Here is a 23,221-nt window from a genome sequence, read left to right on the forward strand (position 1 = left end):
CATTGTGAATTGACTTGTTGTTTACGATCACATGGTATTGTGTTGACAAGTGTAGAACAACTTATTCTAGTCTCTTCTTCATCTCTCTCACACACACACACATACACACACAATGACGAGGGCCCTTAGGGTCATAGGGACAATGGAGAGAGAGAGAGAGAGTTGGGGGGGGGGGGGGGGGGGGGGGGGGGGGGGGGGGGGGGGGGGGGGGGGGGGGGGGGGGGGGGGGGGGGGGGGGGGGGGGGGGGGGAGATGATATAAGAAGAAGTAGAGAATTTGCCCAAAAGACTTCAAATTAGGCGTATAAAGAGAGCACATCATGGTCTCAATCTAATAGCATGATCCGTAGACGTTGGAATAGAAACTCGGAGGTGGAAGATAGAATCTCAGCAGCTCCGTCGTGTCTCGTCGTTGCATGCAGCTTACTGCCTTGTAGTGATGGCGAGCTTGCAAGCCACCGGAAGTTCTCAATGTTGGGCTACTATGATAGTAATTAGCATACCCTCTCATGCTTTTGTTGTCTTCTCTGCAACTCTCTCTTTGGGGGTGATTCTCTTTGATTGCTGAAAATGGGAGATCGGCATTGTAGCTATTTGTGCGGCTATGGCTACCTTGATTCCCGGTGCTAGTGCAATTGTTAGAAGTGTGGCTATGTCGAAGGAAATCGGATTCTGTTGCAAAGGAAGTGCGATTGGAATCAACTTGAGCCGACTCCTTCTCTTCTTCAACGTTTTTGAGCTTTTGCACTCGGCGTTTGAGCCTGAAAGTGCGCAATTTGCGCAACACAAATGATATCCAACTCACCTTCCGCTTCGTAGGCATTCCATGAGCTGCAGAGACTTTCTGCCCACATCTCCGATTCGTCTCTTCTACTGAAAGAGTCAAGTGGGCTCTGGAGCATGCAAGAGAGGAAATAGTGGGTCGCATTGTAGGGCGCAGATGCAGAGAGGAGCTGGGCGGAAGCGAAAATGGAGATCGACTTGCAGGGAGGTGGCTTATCGGAGGGGGAAGCTGCAATGGCGAGCTTGATACAGCACTGGGTACTGAGAAAAGCCTCAATGCTGGGGATGAGGGACTATGCACAGAAGCAAGCTTCAATGGAGATCTCGAGGAGGAGCTCGGGCGGGGGGTCTCCCAAGTGAAAGAAGAAGGTGAGGAGTTGTGTCTCCGAGAATTGGCCCTCAGCAAATATCCACCTCGCTTGAAGAGTGCTAGTTTAGCAGGCAGAGATTGAGGGCGTCCTTTCTTCTCATGGTCTGATCGATTTGCAACAAAGTCATGGGAGAAGTAGATCAATGAGTCACTTGAAATGCCTTGAACAACATCACATTGTGAGGAGGCCCCCTCTCTATTGCCTTCTACATCACATGAGAGTACCATATCACTCTCGCTAGGAGAGCTCTCCACACTAATATTGAAACGCCCATCCCTTATGGATGAAACTCCATCTTCATGTGTAACACTCCTTATGCAAAGAGCAAGCTTCTCCCCCACACAAAATGCACACACCCCCACTCCACGGTGATGAGGGTGCTCTGCACATGCAAACCTCATCTATGGAAGGCTGAGGAGAAATGGTTCTAGCACCACCGAACAAAGGGTAAAGAGAACTAGTAGCGTTTGCATGGTCGATTGCAACTCCAACCTCCCCATGTGCGGCTATCACATTTTGAAAGGGTTGGCCTCAAACAGTTTAGGACCATGATAATCACGACTTTCGAACAAGTAACCACGAGTTTCAAACAATGAACCAAGAATTCAAGGTGGGGTATTGAGAAGCTAGAAACACACACCAATCAAAAGCTAAGAAGCGACCTTAGACTACACACGAATTTATTGAAAACTCCAAAAATGATCATAAAGCGAAGTGACTTTGATCTACTTGGCACGAGAACGAGTAACCTTTTGGAGTGTGAGTAACTTTGAAAAGACATACCATTGGACAAAAGAGAGCAACCATTGAGGACCAAAAGAAGCTTTTGCTCACCCACATAAATAGTTGGTGAGGTGACATTATGTATTATCTATCAAGCGCGAATGTGAAAGCATGAAAGAAAGAAAATGATATGTAAGGAAATTTGCACTAACGGGGACACAAAATGTGGGCATGCCTTTGTCTAAGAGACAAAAGAACTAGTCGGTAGTTGGAAGCGTCCGCACTCACTATTTCAAAAATTGAAAAGACAATTGCTTCATACATAGCATTTGGTCACAAGGGGGGGGGGACGCATGACTAAATTGAAATGACCTTGACAAATCCTCGAGTCCTCCTCCTAGACTAGACAAATCCTCTAGTCCTTCTCCTAGCCTTATCAAGTCGTGTATGATAAGGTTCTAGATTTTGCGACGTGCTAGACAATTCTTTCCTTTTGTTAACCACGTAAAGGCAAAAATAAATAAAATCTCAGGTAAAGAGGATTTCAATTTTCCCTCGAGGTCACAGTTCGCCCCTTTGTAATGTAAATTTCTCTATTGAAATTTCATTTGACATTTTTTTTCCCTAGTGAAACGGCGCCGCCGCCAAAGACGGCATGGCCCTTCTTACCCTCAAACCCCTTGCTTCCACTCCCTATTCAAAGAGGGTTTTGGACCACTAGCCAAAGTTATGAGATAACAAGATCAGAGATGCCTTGGGCTATTTTTATTAAAGTTGCGCAAACGTGGGGAGAGCCTCTCGAAGAGACCAGACAGTAGGAGACATTCACAAAGGGCAATCACTGATTTCTTTAGACTACGTAAGTGGCATTCATATTAGCAGGCATCACAATAGACTTCAAAGGAGGTTACAGATCTGCATGTGGAGTCGGCTAGACTAATAAAGAACATTACTAATGGTTTTTCTCGAACACAGGCTGGCTCCAAATGGGATCATCGCACTAAACCTATGTATCTTTCGAGCACCGACTTTGATGCGGGCTATCAATTGGGTGGTCTAGATGGACATGAATAAGTAGGGACAGAGAGAGAGAGAGAGAGAGAGAGAGAGAGAGAGAGAGAGAGAGAGAGAGAGAGAGAGAGAGAGAGAGAGAGAGAACAGATCTATTTGGAAAGTTGGGGGATGGTTGCAGCTGCTGCAAGAACCCGTTGTACAAATGTGTAAAACGGATTCTCACAGCTACAACCATCCCCCAACTTTCCAAATAGCTCCAATCTCTCTCTCTTTCTCTCTTTGTACAACGGATTCTCATAGCTACAACCATCCCCCAAATTTCCAAATAGCTATGTTCTCTCTCTCTCTCTCTCTCTCTCTCTCTCTCTCTCTCTCACACACACACACACACAATTTTGGATGCTCGTGTACAGGTGGTCATTTGTAAACCACCAAGGCCTACACCTCACGAAGAAGGCAGCTTCCAATCGTGCCGAAAAGGGAGCCTGTCTCTCTCTCTCTCTCTCTCCTCTCTCTCTCTCTCTCTCTCTCTCTCTCTCTCTCTCTCTCTCTCTCACACACACACACACACACACACACACACACACACAATCGCAAGTGGTTGTGGCTCTCTCTCGCTTTGTCTTGCGTGGTCTGTAGTCAGTAGAACCCCAAGGTCCACACCTCACTAAGAAGGCAACACCCAATCATGCGAAAAGTGGGGACTGGGTAGCTATGGCGGGCATCAGAAGGTTTTTACACTAAATTTCTCTAAATTTCCTCTGCTTTAATTTAAAATTTAGAGGTAAATCCCAAAATTTGTCGGTGGGATTACAATATACATAGGCTTGTGGTGAGCACCGACCCAGATGCAACTTGACAATCAGGTGGTCAAAATGGACCTGCAATCACACATCGCACACCTCGATAAGCATGGACCCGCAAGGGGGGGGGGGGGGGGGGGGGGGGGGGGCTAGAGGCTCCAATACTCAATAAAAATGTTTCTCAGCTTAATATCATGCCGTTTTCAATCTCAAAAATGCCGGTTGGCGGCAAGGGGAAAATGAGAAATTCCAGCCCAAAATGGAGAAAAATAGCTTTAAAACCCAAAAATGATAACTAATTTTCTAAGATTTCCTCTCAGCAAATTCAAGGAAAGGAATTTTGTATGTTTGGAAAAACGATTTTTCCCAAACACTGGCTGGCTGTAGGTGGGATCATCACACTCAACCTATGTATCTTTCGAGCATCGAATCACATGTGGGCTGCCAATCGGGTGGTCGAGATGGACATCGATAAGCAAAATATGCATTCTCATCGATAAGCAAAATATGCATTCTCTCTCTCTCTCTCTCTCTCTCTCTCTCTCTCTCTCTCATATACACAAATGCAGGCACAGTCATAGCAGTGTTCTTCGGGAAAAATGTGTCTCAGCTTTATATCGTGTCATTTTCAATTTCAAAATGCCAGTTGAGGGCAAGGGATAAAGGAGAAATTCCACCCAAAATAGTGTAAAAACCTAAAATGCAAACCTATTTTTCTGAAATTTCCTCTTGGCAAAATTCAAGGAAAGGAATTTCGTATGTCTGGTAAATGATGTTTCCCGAATATTGGTCCGCACTCCCGAATCCACACCGAGATTCTCTCTCTCTAAATTTTGTATGTTTGGTAAAATGATGTTTCCCAAATACTGGTCCACACTCCCGAATACACACCGTGATTCTCTCTCTCTCTCTCTCTCTCTCTCTCTCTCTCTCTCTCTCTCTCTTACACACACACACACACACACACAAAGGAGAATTCCACCCCAAAAAAGGCAAATATGCCTAAAAATAATGTAACGATTCATCTCCAAAATGATGTTTCTCGAATACTGATCCACACTCTCGAATCCACACCGTGATTCTCTCTCCCTCTCTCTCTCTCTCTCGCGCGCGCAAAGGAGAAATTCCACCCCAAAAAAGGGTAAAAATAATGAAACGATTCATCTCCAAAGCCTACATAACCAAATCAAATCCTACTTTTAGCATCTTGTATTGATAGACAATCGGCCTTCTTTATTCAATCTCACAACCAAGGGTATTTTAGGAATTTTGAAAACTTTGAAGAGCATTTTGGGAATTTTGAAAACTTTTCTTGCATTCACTTTAGAATCCTAAAGTGAAGTTTCACCTTACATAATTTCAATAAATTTTACACACACACATATATATGTTTTTTGGCATGTGGAAGACCATAGGGTTCATTGTGCAAGGTTTTTGCAAGACTCAAGCCGGTGGATTCTTTGGCTGGATGAGCGCCACATGGCAAGGGTCTTTGTAAAATAACTTTGTTGTTCTTTTTGTTTCCTTACATCACTTTCTTTGAGAGACAAGTGTTCCTAAGGCATTCAAAAGTCTTCTGAATAGAAAGCTAAAACTTTGGAATAGAAAGCTATTCTCGCAGGCAGCATTTATGAGAGTTTGATCTTATGATGCAATCTTCGAGAAAGTCCTTTTTGTCTAAGCGACAAGTTTCCTCTTTATACAAATACAAAATGGAGATACTATTATAAATTTTTAAATTTACAAAATATTCAAACTATTTTCTAGTATATTTTATCGGGTTTTTTTTCCTTTGCCATCCTTTGCAACCGGCTAATCTCAATTTTCAATCGGCTTAAACTTAAGCTCAAACACATCTTTCTCAAACACTGAGGTATTGATAAACGATTCTCTCATTTGAGGATTTTTTTAAAAAATCACTTCACTAAATTGTTTAATTATTTTATATGCTTATTTGAAAGCATTAAAATATTCTTTTGTTTGATTTTTAATGTGTCTTTTTATTTTACTTTCTTTTTGTTTTATTTTGTTTCAAAATACTAATGTGCAATGTACACCCTTTATCTTATTATTGGGGCTCTTTCATAATATATAAGCCATTTGCGAGTAGCGAGTATCGACTACAAGAACATTAAAAAATGGTATGATTGAGACTTACTTTAAATGTTATTTAAATCTTATTTGTTTTCTCTCACATAGCCTTATGTAGACCATAATGAACTTTCACATTGTTTTTTGGGGACTCCATAAGACCATTGTAAAAGGGTTACATTTTGGATGCAATTGTGAACCATTGGTTAAAAAGCTTGTTGATTAGTGATACATGGCAACAAACTATCTTTTTTGGCTTTTTAAAAGAAGCCTTAGAGATGTGTTGGGTTACTATACTTTCAATGTTTTCATTGATGATTTAGACTTACCTTAAATGTTATTTTGGTTTTAAAGTATTAAATGGATATTTTTATTTCGTCTTAATTCTAGTAAGTTCTATATTACATACATACACATACACACACACACACATATAAATTAATTAGCATATATATATATATATAATATAATATATATATATATATATATATTAATGAGCAAACCATGATAAAGAGAAGAAAATCGGTGCAATGATGTAAAAAATTAGCTCAAAAATCCTACAAATTTCAAAAAATTTACTAGTATATTTGGTTTGCTTCTTTGCGAGAGGACATTCGATCGCTTAATAAAAGAGACATTCTTGAATAGTGCTTCACCTTCTATAATTCTACTTAAACTCAACCTAAAGATTTTATTACTTTCTTATTGTTTTAGAAAGCCATTGTGATCCTTTCACTTGTTTCATTAGTAAAACGGCACCGCCTTTGGCGGCGGCATGGCCCCTCTTACCCTCAAACCCCTTGCTTCTACTCCCTATTCAGAGAGGGTTTTAGAACACTGGCCAAAGTTATATGATAACAAGATCAGAGATGCTTTGGGCTATTTTTATTGGAGTTGCACAGACGTAGGGAGAGCCTCTCAAAGAGACCAGATAGTAGGAGACACTCACAAAGGGCGATCAGTGATTTCTTTAGACTACATACGTGGCATTCAGATGAACAAGCATCACAATAGACCTCAAAGGAGGTTACATATCTGCATGTGGAGTCGGCTAGACTAATAAAGAACATTAGTAATGGTTTTTCTCGAACATTGGTTGGCTACAAGTGGGATCATCACACTAAACCTATGTATCTTTCGAGCATCGACTTTGATGCAGGCTGCCAATCGGGTGGTTGAGATGGACATGAATAAGCCGGGACCTATAGAGAGAGAGAGAGAGAGAGAGAGAGAGAGAGAGAGAGAGAGAACGGAGCTATTTGGAAAGTTGGGGGATGGTTGCAGCCATGAGAATACGTTTTACACATTTGTACAACGGGTTCTTGCAGCTGCAACCATCCCCCAACTTTCCAAATAGATCTGTCTCTCTCTCTCTCTCTCTCTCTCTCTCTCTCTCTCTCTCTCTCTCTCTCTCTCTCTCTCTCTCTCTCTCTCTCTCTCTCTCTCTCCGTGCTTATTCATGTCCAATGAAGCCCCCTTGTCCGACCGCGTTGAGCCCACCATTCGACTTGCTCTATCTGACGGAGCAAGCGAGCCTAGCCACAAAGGTAGAGCGCTTGTAGGCAAGATTCTCGGCACCAGACCTAGCAGAGGAGATCTGCGTGACCTTCTCGAGGCCCGCCTTCTTGCACAGGTGGGAAAGATCTTGGACATACAGATCCTTGGACGAGGCTACTATCAGATCAAGTTTGGGACCTCCGAGATGGCGTCCAAGATCATCGCCATGAGTCCCTTGACCATCGGAGCAGTTCGAGCCCACTTTCGACAATGGAGACATGGTTTCGACCTTGCATTAGATGTGTTGGTAGAGGAGGCAGACATTCCCATCTCCGTCTGCTTTCCTAGTTTGCGGAGGGAGTACCTACCACTTTTGTCCAGGATGGGCTCAACGATTGGGACCCTCTTGGAGACACCTTGCACGACAACCTCAGTAGCGGCCAAGGCGGCCGCCATTCCCTCAGTTCGCGTTCTGGTTCGGGATATTCACACTCTCCCGAAGGTCATCCTCCTTCCTCGGGTGAGTGGGCGTTGGTTTAGACAAAGCGTGGAGTATTTGGGCCTCCCAAACCAGTGCTTCATTTATCGATAGATGGGACATCTTGCAAAGGCCTGTCCACGGAGGAGGTCCCAACCTACACCACAGACTCAACCCCAGTCTGCAAAGGCTGGCCAACAGCAACAGGTAGAGACACAGAGCCAATAGATAGAGCCACCCTCCGATCCTGGGGCTCCAACGGAGGAGGGATGAGAGCAGGTTCGTGGTCGGCGCCGGCAGGGACCATAACGACAGCTTGGCACTCAGAGTGGTTCTCAGGTGCCTGCCTAGCAGCAGCGGGTTCCCACGGGGAACCGATTTGGTCCTCTTGACCAGGATGAGGTCCTTGCTTCAACCCCCACCTTAGCTTCACCCTCGTCAGCCTGTCCTCCCCCCGAGCTCCCCATTTCTACATCAACCTTCCCTCTGCCCCATGTTCTCGCGCCGCCTATCCCACTCCTCCCCATTCTTCTGTCGACCCCCTCTGCTCCTACCCCCCCCCCCCCCCCCCCCCCCCCCCCCCCCTTCCTCCCCCTTCCAGTTCCATAGTGGACTTAGGGGCAGGGGTATCTCCGGCTGCTAGGAGATCTCTTGGCAGCACCGTTGCCACGAGACGCTTGGCGAGAGAGGGACTGCCTTTCTTGCAACCCCCTCTACAGGTACAGACTTCTCCCTTTGCAACAGTCCCTCGAGGGCTGACGAGCTTTGATATCCGGCACCGATGGGACTTCTTTGCCTACAACTTTACACGCTTTCTCGGCGACTCCTCTTCAGACCTTGAGGCAGTGTGCTTTAGGGTTCATGTTTTGTTCCTTGCAGCTAGGGGGTAAAAGGCCTTGGACTTAGCAGTTGGCTTCTCTTTTCCCCTTTGCGGCAGGGACAATGGACCTTCGACTCAGTGTTGGAGCGGATGCATACATAGACCCTAGATTTCTCTCATGACATGCGAGACCTAGGAGTTATAGACATGCTTTTTACTCTGTGGCCATTAGCCAAGTTTGCAGTGACTCCTCTAGATGCAGCAGGATGTAGACACATTATGGTTCACTTCTTTGTTGATACTTAGTGCTCACCATGCTATGTATATATTCATGAGGACTCCTGGACAGAGGAGGTTGCTTTACATATGGCCCGGGCTACTTGGGCTTGGGCTAGACACTCTCTACAGTCACACCTATCTAGAGGACGCTCGGATGCGGATTACTCCCATCCAAGACAACCTCGAAGATAGCACGTTTAGCTGCTACAGAAGCATCCGTTCTTTCTCTCTCCCTGTGAGGATCGTCTCATGGAATGTACAGGGATTAGGTGGGCTCCAGTTTTAGTGGAAGAGGGGTCGATTGAGTCAGGAGCTTCAGCATTGCCTTGTGGGAGGAGAGATTGATCTTCTTATGCTACAGGAGCATCATTTATTTGAGAGCCGCATTAGACGATGTGGTTAGCTCTTACATGGACGATATGATACTTTTTGGTCAGCTGCTTTTGGACTTGGAGGCATCCAAGGTGGGGTATGTATGACTATTGCAGAGTCTCTACAGTAGGCCATTGTGGGCAGAGGGATTATTGTGCCAGGCAGGGCTCAGTGGATCACTATGCAGGTTCAAGGTTGCCTTGTGGGCTTCCTGAACATATATGCGCCCAATGTGGCGAGTGCACGAGAAGAGTTTTGGTCACAGATTGTTGAGTCTCTACCGCAAGCAGAGCATTGGTGCATTGGGGGTGACTTCAACATGTTGGAGGACCCTTCTGACAGAATTGGTGGTAGCCACGCTACTGTGCAGGGAGTTGAGTTGGCAGCTTGGGAGAGGTTTTATATGACTCTGAGGGTTTCGGATGTGTGGAAACATTCTAGCTTTGTGAGGCCCTCAGACATCCTGGCCTTCTCTCGTTCGGACCGTAGAGTGGGAGGAGTGAATCTATTGCGGATAGATCGCTTCTACACTAGTAACTTGTTCTGTGACTTGGGTGGGACAGTTTGCATTCTGGCAGGGACTTCCTTCTCAGAACATGCACCAGTGATCCTCACAGTGACAGATAGGAAAAGGCAAGGGAGCACGATGATACGCATCCCTGCGAGGGTCTTGTTGGACTCTGCACTCAGAGAGCGAGTGGAGGCTCTTTGGATAGAGAGCTTGGACATGCAGGATTCTCCTACTGACATAGTGGCCTCAAGACTAGCTCAGCTTAGTCATTTCTTTCTCCAGGAGTCCTTGACTCGCCTGATTGCAACGAGAGAGGAGGAGAAGCATCTCACACGGGGTGTTGCTTCCTTGCAGAGGATGCAGGAGCAACATCCAGACAGTCCTTGGTTGGAGGAGCAGTTATAGCAGGTTCACCAGGAGCTTGTTAGCACAGAGGATCAGTGCATGAGTTTTCTTTTCACCGACTAGCAATTCAGTGGACGCAGGTGGGTGACAGAGTGACTGGTGCTTTCTTCAAGGCAGTGGGACCTTGGCATATGCATGCCAAGGTCAGTCAGTTGAGGAGGCCCGACGGGTCGGTTGCTTCTGAGCCAAAGGACATGCGTATAATTGCTACTGACTTTTACAATGAGTTACTATCTGCATAGCCTCAGTCATAGCATCAGGATGCATGCAAGAGTAGGTGTGGGCACAAATGCCTTGCCTTGTGACTGAGGAGATGCGTCAGAGGGTTGAGCTTCCACTTCAGCTTGAGAGTTGCACACGGCTCTTAGTGCACTCTCCCGTGGTAGCTGTTCAGGTGAGGATGGCTTGACTCCCACTTTTTTCTTGGAGTGCTGGGACTTGCTTGTCCCAGATCTCTGTAGTACCTTCCAGTATATCTTGCACACATGAGAGATGCCTAATAGCATGAGTGAGGCTCTGATCTAACTCAATCCCAAGGAGGGTGGCTCCTTGGATGAGATTTGACAGTGGCGCCCCATCACCATCCTCAACTCAGCCTACAAAATTCTTGCCAAGGCTCTGAGTTTGAGGATCCAGCCACTTCTAGAGAGCCTAATACATGGGACTCAGACTGGTTTTGTCAAGGAGCGTAGTATCCTTGACAACATCTTTACTTTTTGGGAGGCTACTGCCATAGCGAGGCACCATGGTGAGGATCTGGTGATTCTTCTTCTCGATTTTGAGAAGGCCTACGATAGAGTTAGCTGGGACTTTCTAGAGGGCACTCTACGCAAGATGGGCTTCTCAGATGCTTCGATCAGAGGGGCGTCAGCTTTCTATAGATGAGCACATAGTCACATACTTTTGTCAAGAGGTAGAGGTGATCGTTTCATTCTCACACGTTCGGTCAGAGAGGGCTACCCTCTTGCCCCCTTCCTATTTTTGTTCTATGCTAAGGTGATGAGCAGGTTTTTGGTGTCGCAGCAGGTTGGTTTACGGGGCTTAGCACTTCCTATTTGGGGAGATGAGCTACTGGACGCTGAGTTTGCTGACAACTTAGCCTAGTACTTGGACGGCCAGGAGGCCAACCTTCACATGTGTGAGCAGGCTCTTGAGACTTTCTGTTGTGCACTGGCGCAATGATCAACTGGAGAAAAACAGTGGCTTTCTCGGTTGGTAGTGCTCTTATGCCCGATTGGATGCCAGGTGAGGATTTCAGGTGGATTCCCCCAGGGACTGCAGTTCGGTACTTGGGCTGTCAGGTTGGTATGGACTTGTCTCTCGAGCAGCGGATTGCTCCCCTCCTCCTGTCTATCAGGAGGAAGTTGTTACACTGGAGCTCAGCATGACTTTCTTTGGCTGGCAGAGTAGTAGTGGCCAACTAGGTGTTGTTGGCGACTATGTGGTACATCACTTCTTGCTGGATCTTCTCGAGTTCTTGTATCAACCAGGTAGAGAGATTGGCCAGGAACTTCCTTTGGTCAGGATGTGACACTCAGATAGCCCGAGTCAAAGTGGCTTGGCAGGTCATCACTCTTCCTTGTTCACAAGGAGGGCTTCGGATCACTGACCCAGCACAGCAGAGCAAAGCTGTTCTTGGGAAGTTCATAGTCAGAGGACTTCTTCCACGTGAGGAGCCCTGAAAGGAGTTCTTGCTACAACGGCTTCGTGCTAGGGTGCCTCAGGCAGGAGGCCCCTGGAAACCCTCGACCAAATGGATCTTCACAAAGATGCACAGAGTTGGTTTGAGCAGGAGACTAGAGGACCGCTTCGCTTTGAGTTTGCTTTGATCTTGGGAGCATTTGTGGCGAGGCTTGGAGCAGCGACATCATACTTGCACGGAGGAGTGCCTACGACAACCCCTTGTCTGGAACCCCATGGTTAGCACTCAGAGAGGCCACTTGGTTGGTAGTCGGCCTCGTGTTTCCTGGGGTCCCATGGCAGCGGGTCCGACACGCTCTTTAGGTGACTGGTTAGAGTTTTCACGCTTGTAAGAGGAGTTGCAGGGTTTCCAGCTACAGGGCATGAGAGGGGTGCAGAGCATGTGCTAGGACATCTCAGAGGCAGTTCCAGCTGAGTGGCTCACACCTCTCGAGCCAGTAGCACCTAGGTGCATGGGAGCCTTCACACGATTGGAGGTTCTCAGTTCGGGCCTGCTTCGAGACTATTCCCTTCCTTTTTTTTTGAGCTACAAGGTGAGGGACGCTTACAGCGAGTTGCAATAGAGGCCCCGCAAGTTACAGAGTGCTGTTTTCAGAGGATCTGAGTGGTGGGATCTGTGGGAGGATTTGTGTCATCGATCCTGACCCATCAGCTCTTGAGACTGGAAACTGGAGACTGTGGGCTTGGGAGTGTTGTCCACTGGCACGAGTACACTAGGATCCTGGAGAGTGTCTTTGGAGGGACCCTTTCTCTTTTGCAGATCACCCATGTGTCCCTTTCTTTCAATACACTATTCGACTGGGACGTCACATACTGGTAGCACAGAGAGAGGCTCGCCCCGCTACAACACCTCATTGGAAGGAGGAGGGTCTCGTAGTTGAGTTATTGGTAGCATTTTGGGAGAGGTTGTGGGACTCCAGAAAACCGAGGTGAGTCACCTTGTTTCAGTGGGTTGGTCGCACACAAAGCTACAACAATTGGGAGCTGGCTGGTGCATAGTGGTCTCTCGGCCGCATGCGCAACTTGTGACCATCTTGTGGAGAGTCAGCGTCACTATCTTTGGGACTTGCCTTTGGAACAACAGGTGTGGCTTCGTGTTCTTTGGCTGATGCATGGTCTTTCCACGGCTCAATAATACACTTAGGGAGCAGGTGCTTGGTCCACCCTCATGGGCCTGACACTTCAGTTTGAGCTAACTTCCACCATCAGGATGATAGTGATGCAAGGAGGGTGACCTACACTCCAGCCTGCCACAGAGCTTAATCCACAAGAGTGGTGCAGTGAGAGAGAGGGGTGTTGGGAGCTCATCAGTGGCCTGGCACTCTGGTTCATCTGGCGGGCCCACTGCTTCCGCATCTTTGAGGCTCGCCCTGTGCCACCAGCAGAGATTGTTTGCGATCTTTGGCTAGAGATGATCCACACTCTCAGAGGACAGCTCGAGAGACTCCAGGGCAGCTCCGACCACATGTGGGAGCGCAGAGAGGCTTTCCTTCTGTGGCGTCCTGGGCCTTTTTACACCATGGTCCAGGGTGTACTCAGATGGCATTATCGACCACCAATGTGGCTCTTCCCTCCTCCCATCTCTTGATTTAGCCTTTTTGTACATTTGATGTTTTTTCATTGGGAGAGTCTCCCCATCATGTTTGTTTTAGCCCTCTCTCGTAGAGGTGGTTGTAGCCCTATGGGCAGTTTCATTAACTAATAGAAGGATCTTTTTCTCGAAAAAAATTGTTTCCTGAATACTAGTCCACATTCCTTAATATAGACCATGATTCTCTCTCTCTCCCTCTCTCTCTCTCTCTCTTACACAAAGGAGAAATTCCATCCCAAAAAAGGCTAAAAATAATGAGACAATTCATCTCCAAAGCCTACATAACCAAATCAAATCCTACTTTTAGCATCTTGTATCGATAGACAATTGGCCTTCTTTATTCAATCTCACAACCAAGGGTATTTTAGGAATTTTGAAAAATTTGAACGGCATTTTTGCTCGCTTGAAACTCAAGCAATGTGGTCGCTTGAAACTGAGGCTTGACGGCATGTGTGTGCCTAGGTAACTAGATTGCACGTCTCGCACACCCTCGCCCCCAACCCCCCCCCCCCCCCCCCCCCCCCCGCCTTCTCTCTCTCTCTCTCTCTCTCTCTCTCTCTCTCTCTCTCTCTCTCTCTCTCTCTCTCTCTCTCTCTCTCTCTCTCTCTCTCTCTCTCTCTCTCTCTCTCTCTCTCTCTCTCTCTCGCACACGCGCGCATGCACGTGCACTGCGTGACTTCTCTCACCTGTCCACTGCGTCATCTCATGCAGAGCACACTCGCCTGGGAAGTTAGAATTGTCGGATATAGGAGGTGATGCCACGTGTCCGCGGGGAGGGGCCGGAATCCCTTCCCCCATTATAATAGTATAGATGGTTATTTTGGCCATGATGATGCTAGAGAATCTCAGCCAAGTTACATGCTAGCATGAGACACACTCTCCAGAGGTGGATGAAGCTAGAGCCACTCTAGACAATTTGTCAGGTTGAAAACAACCTACTTGAGAATGCCTTCACGGAAGAGGAATGCTCGCTAGCATTACAAGCTATCGGCAAGGAGAGGTCTTTGGGTTGGGACGGACTAAGAACGGAGTTATTTAGAGAATTTTGGGATGATCTTAAGGTTGCTGTCTAAAGGGACTTTGAATAATATCATAAAGAGAGGACTCATAAAGCCTTTCCCGAAGGTATTATGTTGCTCTCAACTCAAGCACTGAAGCCCCATCACTATGATGTTTGTGGCTTATAAAATCATTGCCAAAGTTATTGCCCTTAAGATTTCCTCCCTTCTTGATAAAGCCATCTCCCCCCATCAACATGGATTCATCAAAGGGAGATCTATCTATGATAACATCTTGGCAACAATGGTTGGAATTGAGTATGCTTCCCACACTCAGCAAGAGTGCATCTTACTCTACCTGGACCTAGACAAGGCCTATGATAGGATTATGTGGTCCGATTCATAAAAGTTGTCATGAAATTTATACGCTTTGGGTCTCGAATATGCATACTAATCTGCTCTATGGGAGAGGGTAGCCACTCTGAGCTTCTATTTAATGATAGAATTATGGGCTCTTTTGAAGTCAAAAGATCAATTAAACAGGGATGCCCTCTTGCCCTCTTGTTGTTCGCCATTGACTCACACCCACTTATTACGATGCTCGAAGATTGTGTTGCCAAAGGGGAGATACAAGGTTTGACTCTACTCGACAACAACCAGCTCCTTACAAAGTTATTCATGGATGACTCTCTCCTCTTCTTAAATTCTTACCCTCAAATTTTTGTAAGGCTCTTGAGATTGTGCAGACTTTTGTCTCCGCCTCAAGGTTGAAGTGCAATTCTAATTTCTCTGGCAGAGAGCAAATAATTCGACCCATCTTTTTGGACAGGAGAGATTGTTTTCAAAGGAAAGATCTTTCGGCTCTACCTAGAGGGGCGGGTGTGGAAAGGGATTGAAGTTCATCACAAACTACTTGCCCCTCAGTGGACTCACTTGAAGGTGAGCGGCACTACGGCAGAGATGGTGCACAAGTGCAATAGGGAAATGGAGGTCTTAGAGTGGGGGAAGATTACCATATACCTCCAGAACTCTATATCACTTTGGTCCCCTTGGCTCTCTCAGGTAGTTGGGCTACTTTTGAATCCTTATTGGCAACAAAGGAGTGTAGTGTCTTACCCACATATGGGACAACATCAGTCTGAACTAGAGAGAGGTAGACCTAGTGGCTACCCAATTCCACCTTAATGGCATGGAGATGTTAAATATGGAGCCTAATTTATCCCTTGTAATTTTATGTGGTAAAAATGCACATTTGTAAGGCCCCCATTATGAGGAGAAGCCATCGTGCGTGAAGGAAAATCACTCACCGGAATATTATGGCCGGACAGCGGCAGGAAAGTGGTCGGAAAACAATCGGTCGGTTGGCCGCTGGCTGGTAGTCAATGGCCGGTGGTCGGTGGCCGAATTCAAAAGCGGACTTGTCTTCTCAAGGGCGGATTGGAGGGTCCGATTGGACTTATCTACACAAGGGCGGCTACACATGGCTGCCTCTCATGAGAGAGGGCAACCCTTTTGGCCTATAAAAGGAGGCCATTTCTACACACATTTTATAGTGTGAAGTTGATGCAACAAGGTGGGTGTGAGGTGGTGAGAGTGAAGCAAGGCGGAAGCTCTATTAAGGGTATAATCCCTTTGTAAACTACTTCTTGTTTTGAAGTACTAAAGCCATTGAGTGGTTGCTTTCCCATGGACGTATCCCACATTGGGTGAACCACGTATATTGTGTGTACTCTCTCTCTCTCTCTCTCTCTCTCCACTCTATAATCTCTTGTGTGTGAAATCTATCTCTCTCCATTAAGTAATCTACTCAAATATCTATTTAGCTACGTCTTATTTCCTAACAACTGGTATCAGAGCAAGGTTTGCTCGTAGCTAAATTATCTCAAGGAAAGGATTCCTTGAATTGAGTGGGAGTTATGGCGGAGGAAGGGAACCTCAAGATTGAGAAGTTCAACGGCAAAATCTACCAACATTGGAAGATGCAGATTGAAGACTATCTCTACCAAAAGGACCTCTATTTTCCACTAGGCGGTCTTGCGAAGAAGCCCGGAACAATGGTAGATGAATAATGGATTTTCCTTGATCAAAAGTCATTGGGAACAATCCGGTTAAGCTTGGCGTCAACGGTGGCCTTCAATGTTTCAGAGATGAAGACCACGGAGGACTTGATGAAGTCACTTGATGACTTCTACGAGAAACCATCGGTAATAAGGTATTTCTTATGAAGCGCTTGTTCGATCTAAAGATGGTAGAGAACGGTTCAATTGCAGAACACCTAAATCACTTTAACACAAATAAACGTCAACTTCGATTGGTGAAAATCAATTTCGATGACGAAGTGTGAGCTCTCCTTATACTATCATCTCTACCGGATAGTTGGGATAGCCTTGTGATGGTTGTAAGTAATTCTGTCTCTGGTACAAATACTCTTAAGTTTGATGATGTTGTGGGTGTTCTCCTAAGCGAAGAAATGTGAAGGAGAAGCACATGAGAATCATCAAGTGTTGCACTATCAGTGGAAACAAGAGGAAGGCCTAAGGAGAGGTTCAAAAACCAAAAGGGTCGTGATCGCTCAAGACGGAGCAAGTCACACACAAAGTCAGTTCTTGAATGTTGGAACTGCGGCAAGAAGGGACACGCCAAGAAGGATTGTTGTTCCAAGAAGAAGAAGGAGAGTGAGCCTCAAGACAACAAGCCAACATCGGAGGCCAATGTGACAGGTAAAGTAGAGCAAGATTCTCTAATTCTCTCATTAGACAATGTGTCTAATTCCGAGGCTTCATTCCATGCGACACCACACAAGCAACATTTCCAAGATTACATTATGTATACTTGGAGATGATGAAGCTTGTGAGATTGTCGGCAAAGGCACAGTTTCTGTAAAAACTGCTAACGGAAATGACTGGAAGCTTAAAGATGTTAGGCATGTTCCTTCTCTTCGGAAAAATTTGATCTCTATAGGACAATTGGACAATGAAGGTCACAACATTGCATTCGGAAACAAACGGTGGAAGATCTCAAAGGGATCTTTGGTGGTTTCCAAGGGAGAAAAGGTCAGTACACTTTTACTTGTGTACTATCAGCACGCAACCTTCTGCTTGTGCAACAACTACAGAAGTTGACAGTGCGTTGTGGCACTATCGGCTTGGGCATATGAGTGCCAAAGGAATGCAAGTCCTTCAAACAGAGAATCTTCTACTAGGTTTGAAAGAAGTAGACTTAGAGTTCTGTGAAGATTGTGTTTATGGTAAACAAAAGAGGGTAAAATTTCAAAAATCAGAAAATGAAAGAAAAAATAAAAAACTTGAGTTGGTTCATTCTAATGTTTGGGGTCTTGCAAGTACACCATCACTTGGTGGCTCATTGTACTATGTAACATTCATAGACGGTGCGACTAGAAAAACATGGGTTTATGTCATGAAGAATAAGTCCAATGTATCTTCCATATTTCAAAGGTGGAAAGCCTTTGTGGAGAATGAGACAGGTATCAAGGTTAAATGCCTCAGATCCGACAATGGAGTTGAATATTGTAGCCAAGATTTTGAAATCTTTTGTGCTAGCAATGGCATTCAGAGGAAAAGGACAACCCCAATGACACCTCAACAAAATGGGATTTCAGAAAGGATAAACAGGACAATCATGGAGCGAGCACGAAGCATGCGGCTACATGCAGGCCTACCGCTTGAGCTTTGGGCAGAAGCTGTAAGTACGTCTGTGTACTTAATCAATCGGTCACCCTCAACGGCATTGGATGGGGGAGTTCCAGAAGAGGCATGGACAGGTAAACCGGTGAATTATGCATTTCTCAAAGTGTTTGGGTGTGAGGCTTTCATGCACATAGATAGAAGCCTAAGATCAAAGCTAGATGCAAAGTCCAAAAAGTGTTTCTTCATTGGCTATGGAGAAGGTGACTTTGGGTATCGCCTATGGAATCCTGCCAAGATGGTAAAATCTTAAGAAGTAGGGATGTAGTTTTTAACGAACAAAATATGTAAAAAGATTACTTGGAAAGAAAACAAACAAAAGAAACAGGTGATGAGTACATGGAGCTTGAGGACGGTGAAGACTCAAGGACTGCAAACGGGGACAATGTGCAACAACGTCAACCAATTGAGGAGCCTCAACCTATTCCTTGAAGATCTACAAGAGCAAGTAGACCTCCAAAAATGTTTGTTCCTTTCTTCAACCATCTCTTGATCTCAGATTCTGGAGAGCCGGAATCATACGAAGAAGCTATGCAACATGAATCCAAAGAAGAATGGACGAAGAGCATGCAAGTGGAGATGGACTCACTACATCGAAACCAAACATTGGAGTTGGTTGAGTTGCCTAAAGGTAAGCGGGCACTTCAAAACAAATGGGTGTAAAAAGTGAAGGAAGAAGAAGGTGGGAAGAAAAGGTACAAGTCTAGGCTTGTGGTAAAAGGGTTTTCTCAAAAGAAAGGTATTGACTTCAATGAAATATTTTCTCCTGTTGTAAAAATGAACTCAATCAGTCTTGTCTTAAGCCTTGTGGCTGCTCATGATCTAAATCTCGAGCAAATGGACGTAAATACGGCATTCCCTCACGGTGACTAAGGTAGTAATCAGTAAAGCAAAGACATAGAATGAGAACAAAGAATGGCGGACAGACATATAGTTTCAGCACAGAGCATGATGTTTTTTTAATCTCATCCTATATGTAACTCATAGTTTAAGATGAGTTAATGTCTTTTTTAGTTCAATAAAAGTGTGGTATATACCCCCTACATCATATCTGCAAAATGGAACGGGTACCAAGACATATGTACAAAAGTTTTTTCCTAAGTGATAAACATCAAAAGGTAGCTTGTCACCTGATTTAGTACAGTACAAATCATTGTTATTAAGGTTTGCTTAGACAGGGATATTTGGTACTATTGGATAAAGTGTATTCTTCCAAAAACTGGATCTTGGAAAACATATAAAAGATAGATACTGTCTCAAGTCAACAGGTCACTTACAAATGAATAGCTAAAAACTCGTAATTCATGTAACAAGACATTTCTAATTTTCAATTTTATATATAAAATGATTGGCGGGGATATGTCCACTCATTGGGTTGTCCCCCACCAAGTGGGTATACTCACCAAGGTTGGGGTTGGGCTCTCTCTCTCTCTCTCTCTCTCTCTCTCTCTCTCTCTCTCTCTCTCTCTCTCTCTCTCTCTCTCTCTGTGTGTGTGTGTGTGTGTGTGGATGATATTGGTTGACAGTAACACCAGCAGAGAATCTAAAGAATAAGTATGTTTTTCTCATTCTCACTCTCTATCTATCTCTGTCCATCTCTCTCTCTCTCTCTCTCTCTCTCTCTCTCTCTCTCTCTCTCTCTCTCTCTCTCTCTCTCTCTCTCTCTCTCTCTCTCTCTCTCTCTCTCTCTCTCTCTCTCTCTCTCTCTCTCTCTCTCTCTCTCTCTGGGAATCCTTGTTAATATACTAAAAAATTCAAGATGAAATTCTGGGTCGATACTATTTGAAAAGCATTTTGGGGTGGTAAGATGTTGTTACCTCCCTCCTTCTCTCTATCTCTCTCTCTCTCTCTCTCTCTCTCTCTCTCTCTCTCTCTCTCTCTCTCTCTCTCTCTCTCTCATACATTAGAATTCCAAGCAAAAGATGGAAAAGAACCTAACTCAAGGAGGCTCACTTAAAAAGCACTAAACGTGGACATGGACAAACAAAAAACGTTAAAGATCATTAAGAACACTGAGAGGTGCATGCGTGATAAGGAAGGCAAATAGTTGGCACCTTATAATGAAGGCACCAAATGAGGATCCGGTGAGCTATACTTATAAAAATGCAGGCTTAGAACACTATAAGCCCACCCTACATTCCCTACACGTGGGCATAGATCTCCCAACACAATTACCTACTGCCCCACGAGCTCCCATCTTACCTACACACACAACAGAGTCCTCTCATACACATAACACACACACACACACACACACACACATGCACGCGCAAGGCTGTTGCTTCTCGATTCTTCTCATACACAATACATAAACTACACAGACACACACACACACACACACAATTGCACGCCTGTTGCGGCAAACTACCCCATCACATAATGACCTTTGATCACCCAAAATCGTGATCTGTAGTATCTTTTTGTGACGGCAAAGCAACACATAAGAAGGATTGGAGCTACTATTCATCTCAACAACGATAATCAGACACTATTTTTTGACATTTTTTTCTTTTGGCATTTTGCTTTTGGTGGATTTAAATTAGTAAAGAAACTATGATATACATGCCCATTAACTTATGATCGACTGGTCATAAGACTCTGTTTTGCATAACATTCCTTACAAGTGTTATACTTGTTGGGTATTCGTATAAGGCATAAGAGAGGAGAAATAATTTAATTTGAAAAACCTTGAGTAGAAAACATTCTGCATGGTCTAGAACACTGTATGATTAATCTACCAATTAGCATAGAATGTACCATGTGGGTCTTTTAGGTTCAAAAAATAGACAAAATTTTGGTATATTGTGAAATCTCGCATCTACATGGCATTAGACACACGCTGAGTATACGTAGCTGATAAGCGAACAAGCAAGGAGCAGGCCGAGCTAGCTCTTGGATTTCCAAAAAAAACATTCAATAATGTAAATAACATTCTAATATGAAAAAAGTTGAATTTATGTAAAAACTATCGGCATGGTATAGGTTGTTATACCATGGTATAGGTTGTTAGCTCCATGAACATGCATATGATTTACCTTGTTTTTTTTTTTGTTGTAAGACAAATTTTGAAAGTTAGTACAGATAATTTTGAGAAGGACTTGGCAATTAGATATATTCATCGTATATCTTACTTAAAGGGACTTTTGTTGTATGGTCTTTTTGGCAGCCGTACATTGGATATCATACAGGTGCAGTCTCAACACAAATCATACGAATGATGACCCTAAGCTTTCAAGTAGACCTTCTGTCTACTGAGAATATGTCCAACCAACATTTGTCATACTTTCTTTTTAGGATTTCTAGACACTATAATAAATAGGTTTATAACAAGTTGCTTTTTGAATATTAAGAGAAAATAGTTTTGAAACAATGGAAACGATTTTTTTGTACATTATGAGGATAAGTCTACGAGCTTGTGAAGAATGGGGTTTGGAAATAATATGCTGATCGGTATACTTAATGAGGAAGAGCTTTCCAAGCTTTGTTTGTTTTTTGTTTTTTTTTTTAATCCCCTCACGTGAGGCTCCTCAGAGAGGAGGACATGTTTATTTTGAAAAGTGCATCTAATTACAAACAAGGCTCTGCCAAAATGTTGGCAAAATAAAAAAACTATTTCTAGATGTTTTTTACATAGAAACAATGTCAAGTCGAGCATAAGCTTGTCCATAAATTGATAAACATATTAAAGTAAATTTTCTTTGAGTATTTCTTGGTTTATTCTTTAAATAAATTCCTCACGTGAGGCTCCTAAAAGAGGAGGGAATGGTTACTTTTGAAAAATAGGTCTACTTACAAAGAAACCTTTGCCAAAATTTTGGCAAAAAAAATTTACTTCTAGATTAAAGGTAGTATACATCTTGTCCTTTGAAAAGATCATCTATAGATTTTATGTCCCCAAACTTGATCTCTTTCCCTCTCTCTCTCTCTCTCTATCTCTCTATCTATCTATCTATCTATCTATATCTATATATATATATATATATATATATATATATATATATATATATATATATATATATATATATATATATATATATATAATCTCACGTTGTCACTCTATCCACCTTTGGTGTAGGCTTTACCACTTCGATTATAATATCTATACAATAATGTTGCTTTCTTTCGTATCTCTCTCCATATATTTTTTAGAAGATACTATCTCTAGCATAGACCATTAATAGACTATATTTGATTTATGAAAATGTACTACAGGGGATAGTGCTTTCTATCGGAAGCCCACTTGTGTGGGATATACCATCCTTTGAGAAGGCAAACCCTAAAACTTGCAAGAGATGTTATCTATCCAATGGAAAGCCTCGTCCCTCCGCCATATGTGATTTTTTGGAAGGATGCAAACCAATCTTCCTCATCAAACCAAAAACACCCATTGTACCAATCAAAACTATAGTAGAGAATAATCTATCAAGCAAGCCAGTTGTAGAAAAAATTACCATTACAAAATGGATCATGCCCGATAGAGAAGCAAAGAAGAAACTCCCTCAAAATGCATATAAGGAGAGTGAAGGGGTTTAGGGATATGGAACAACAATAGCAAGCAAAATAGGTTGTTTGGATACTTGTCTTCCCATCAAGGTAGACCATGTTCTAACTGGCTGCTTATGTTGGATGGTGATAGGTATAGGTCTATTCTTTCATGAGTTTTGAGGCCATTATATACTGTCTTTTATCTTCTGTCTATTTTAGTTCATTAGTCAATATATCGTTCTCTAAGAGGGGATATCAAATTTAATCTCTCTCTCTCTCTCTCTCTCTCTCTCTCTCTCTCTCTCTCTCTCTCTCTCTCTCTCTCTCTACCATAGCATAACGGTTTAGTATGAACCATAGCTAACACACACCACCACACTTCCATTATGGCATCTCATAAATCATACCAATAGTCTTAGTTGCATGATATAATGCCACGTACTTTGCTAGCACCATTTGCAAAGCGGTGTGGAATACCCCAGCTTTTGAGTTCTAGATTACACGATGCACCATGTGGCCAAGTAATCGAAATACTCCAACAACAAATCATCCTTGTGGGCACACTAGTGTGAATAGATGGGCAATGACAAGAGCCC

General features: G+C 44.1%; 1 protein-coding gene and 1 pseudogene across 1 annotated transcript; both read right to left on the bottom strand.

Annotated features, from left to right (window-relative positions):
* Window positions 1–275: 275 nt before the first annotated feature.
* Window positions 276–1,706, bottom strand: LOC147430678 (uncharacterized). The gene has a single exon (XM_086493265.1). The coding sequence runs from the start codon at window positions 1,552–1,554 to the stop codon at window positions 331–333; it is 1,224 nt and encodes a 407-aa protein (XP_086349391.1). The 5' UTR covers window positions 1,555–1,706; the 3' UTR covers window positions 276–330.
* A 6,210-nt stretch (window positions 1,707–7,916) lies between these two features.
* Window positions 7,917–23,221, bottom strand: part of LOC147430679 (uncharacterized) — a 52,734-nt pseudogene continuing 37,429 nt past the window's right edge.

This window comes from Adiantum capillus-veneris, chromosome 21, assembly GCF_014529385.1.
Source record: "Adiantum capillus-veneris isolate H3 chromosome 21, ASM1452938v2, whole genome shotgun sequence".
Taxonomy (NCBI): Eukaryota; Viridiplantae; Streptophyta; class Polypodiopsida; order Polypodiales; family Pteridaceae; genus Adiantum; species Adiantum capillus-veneris.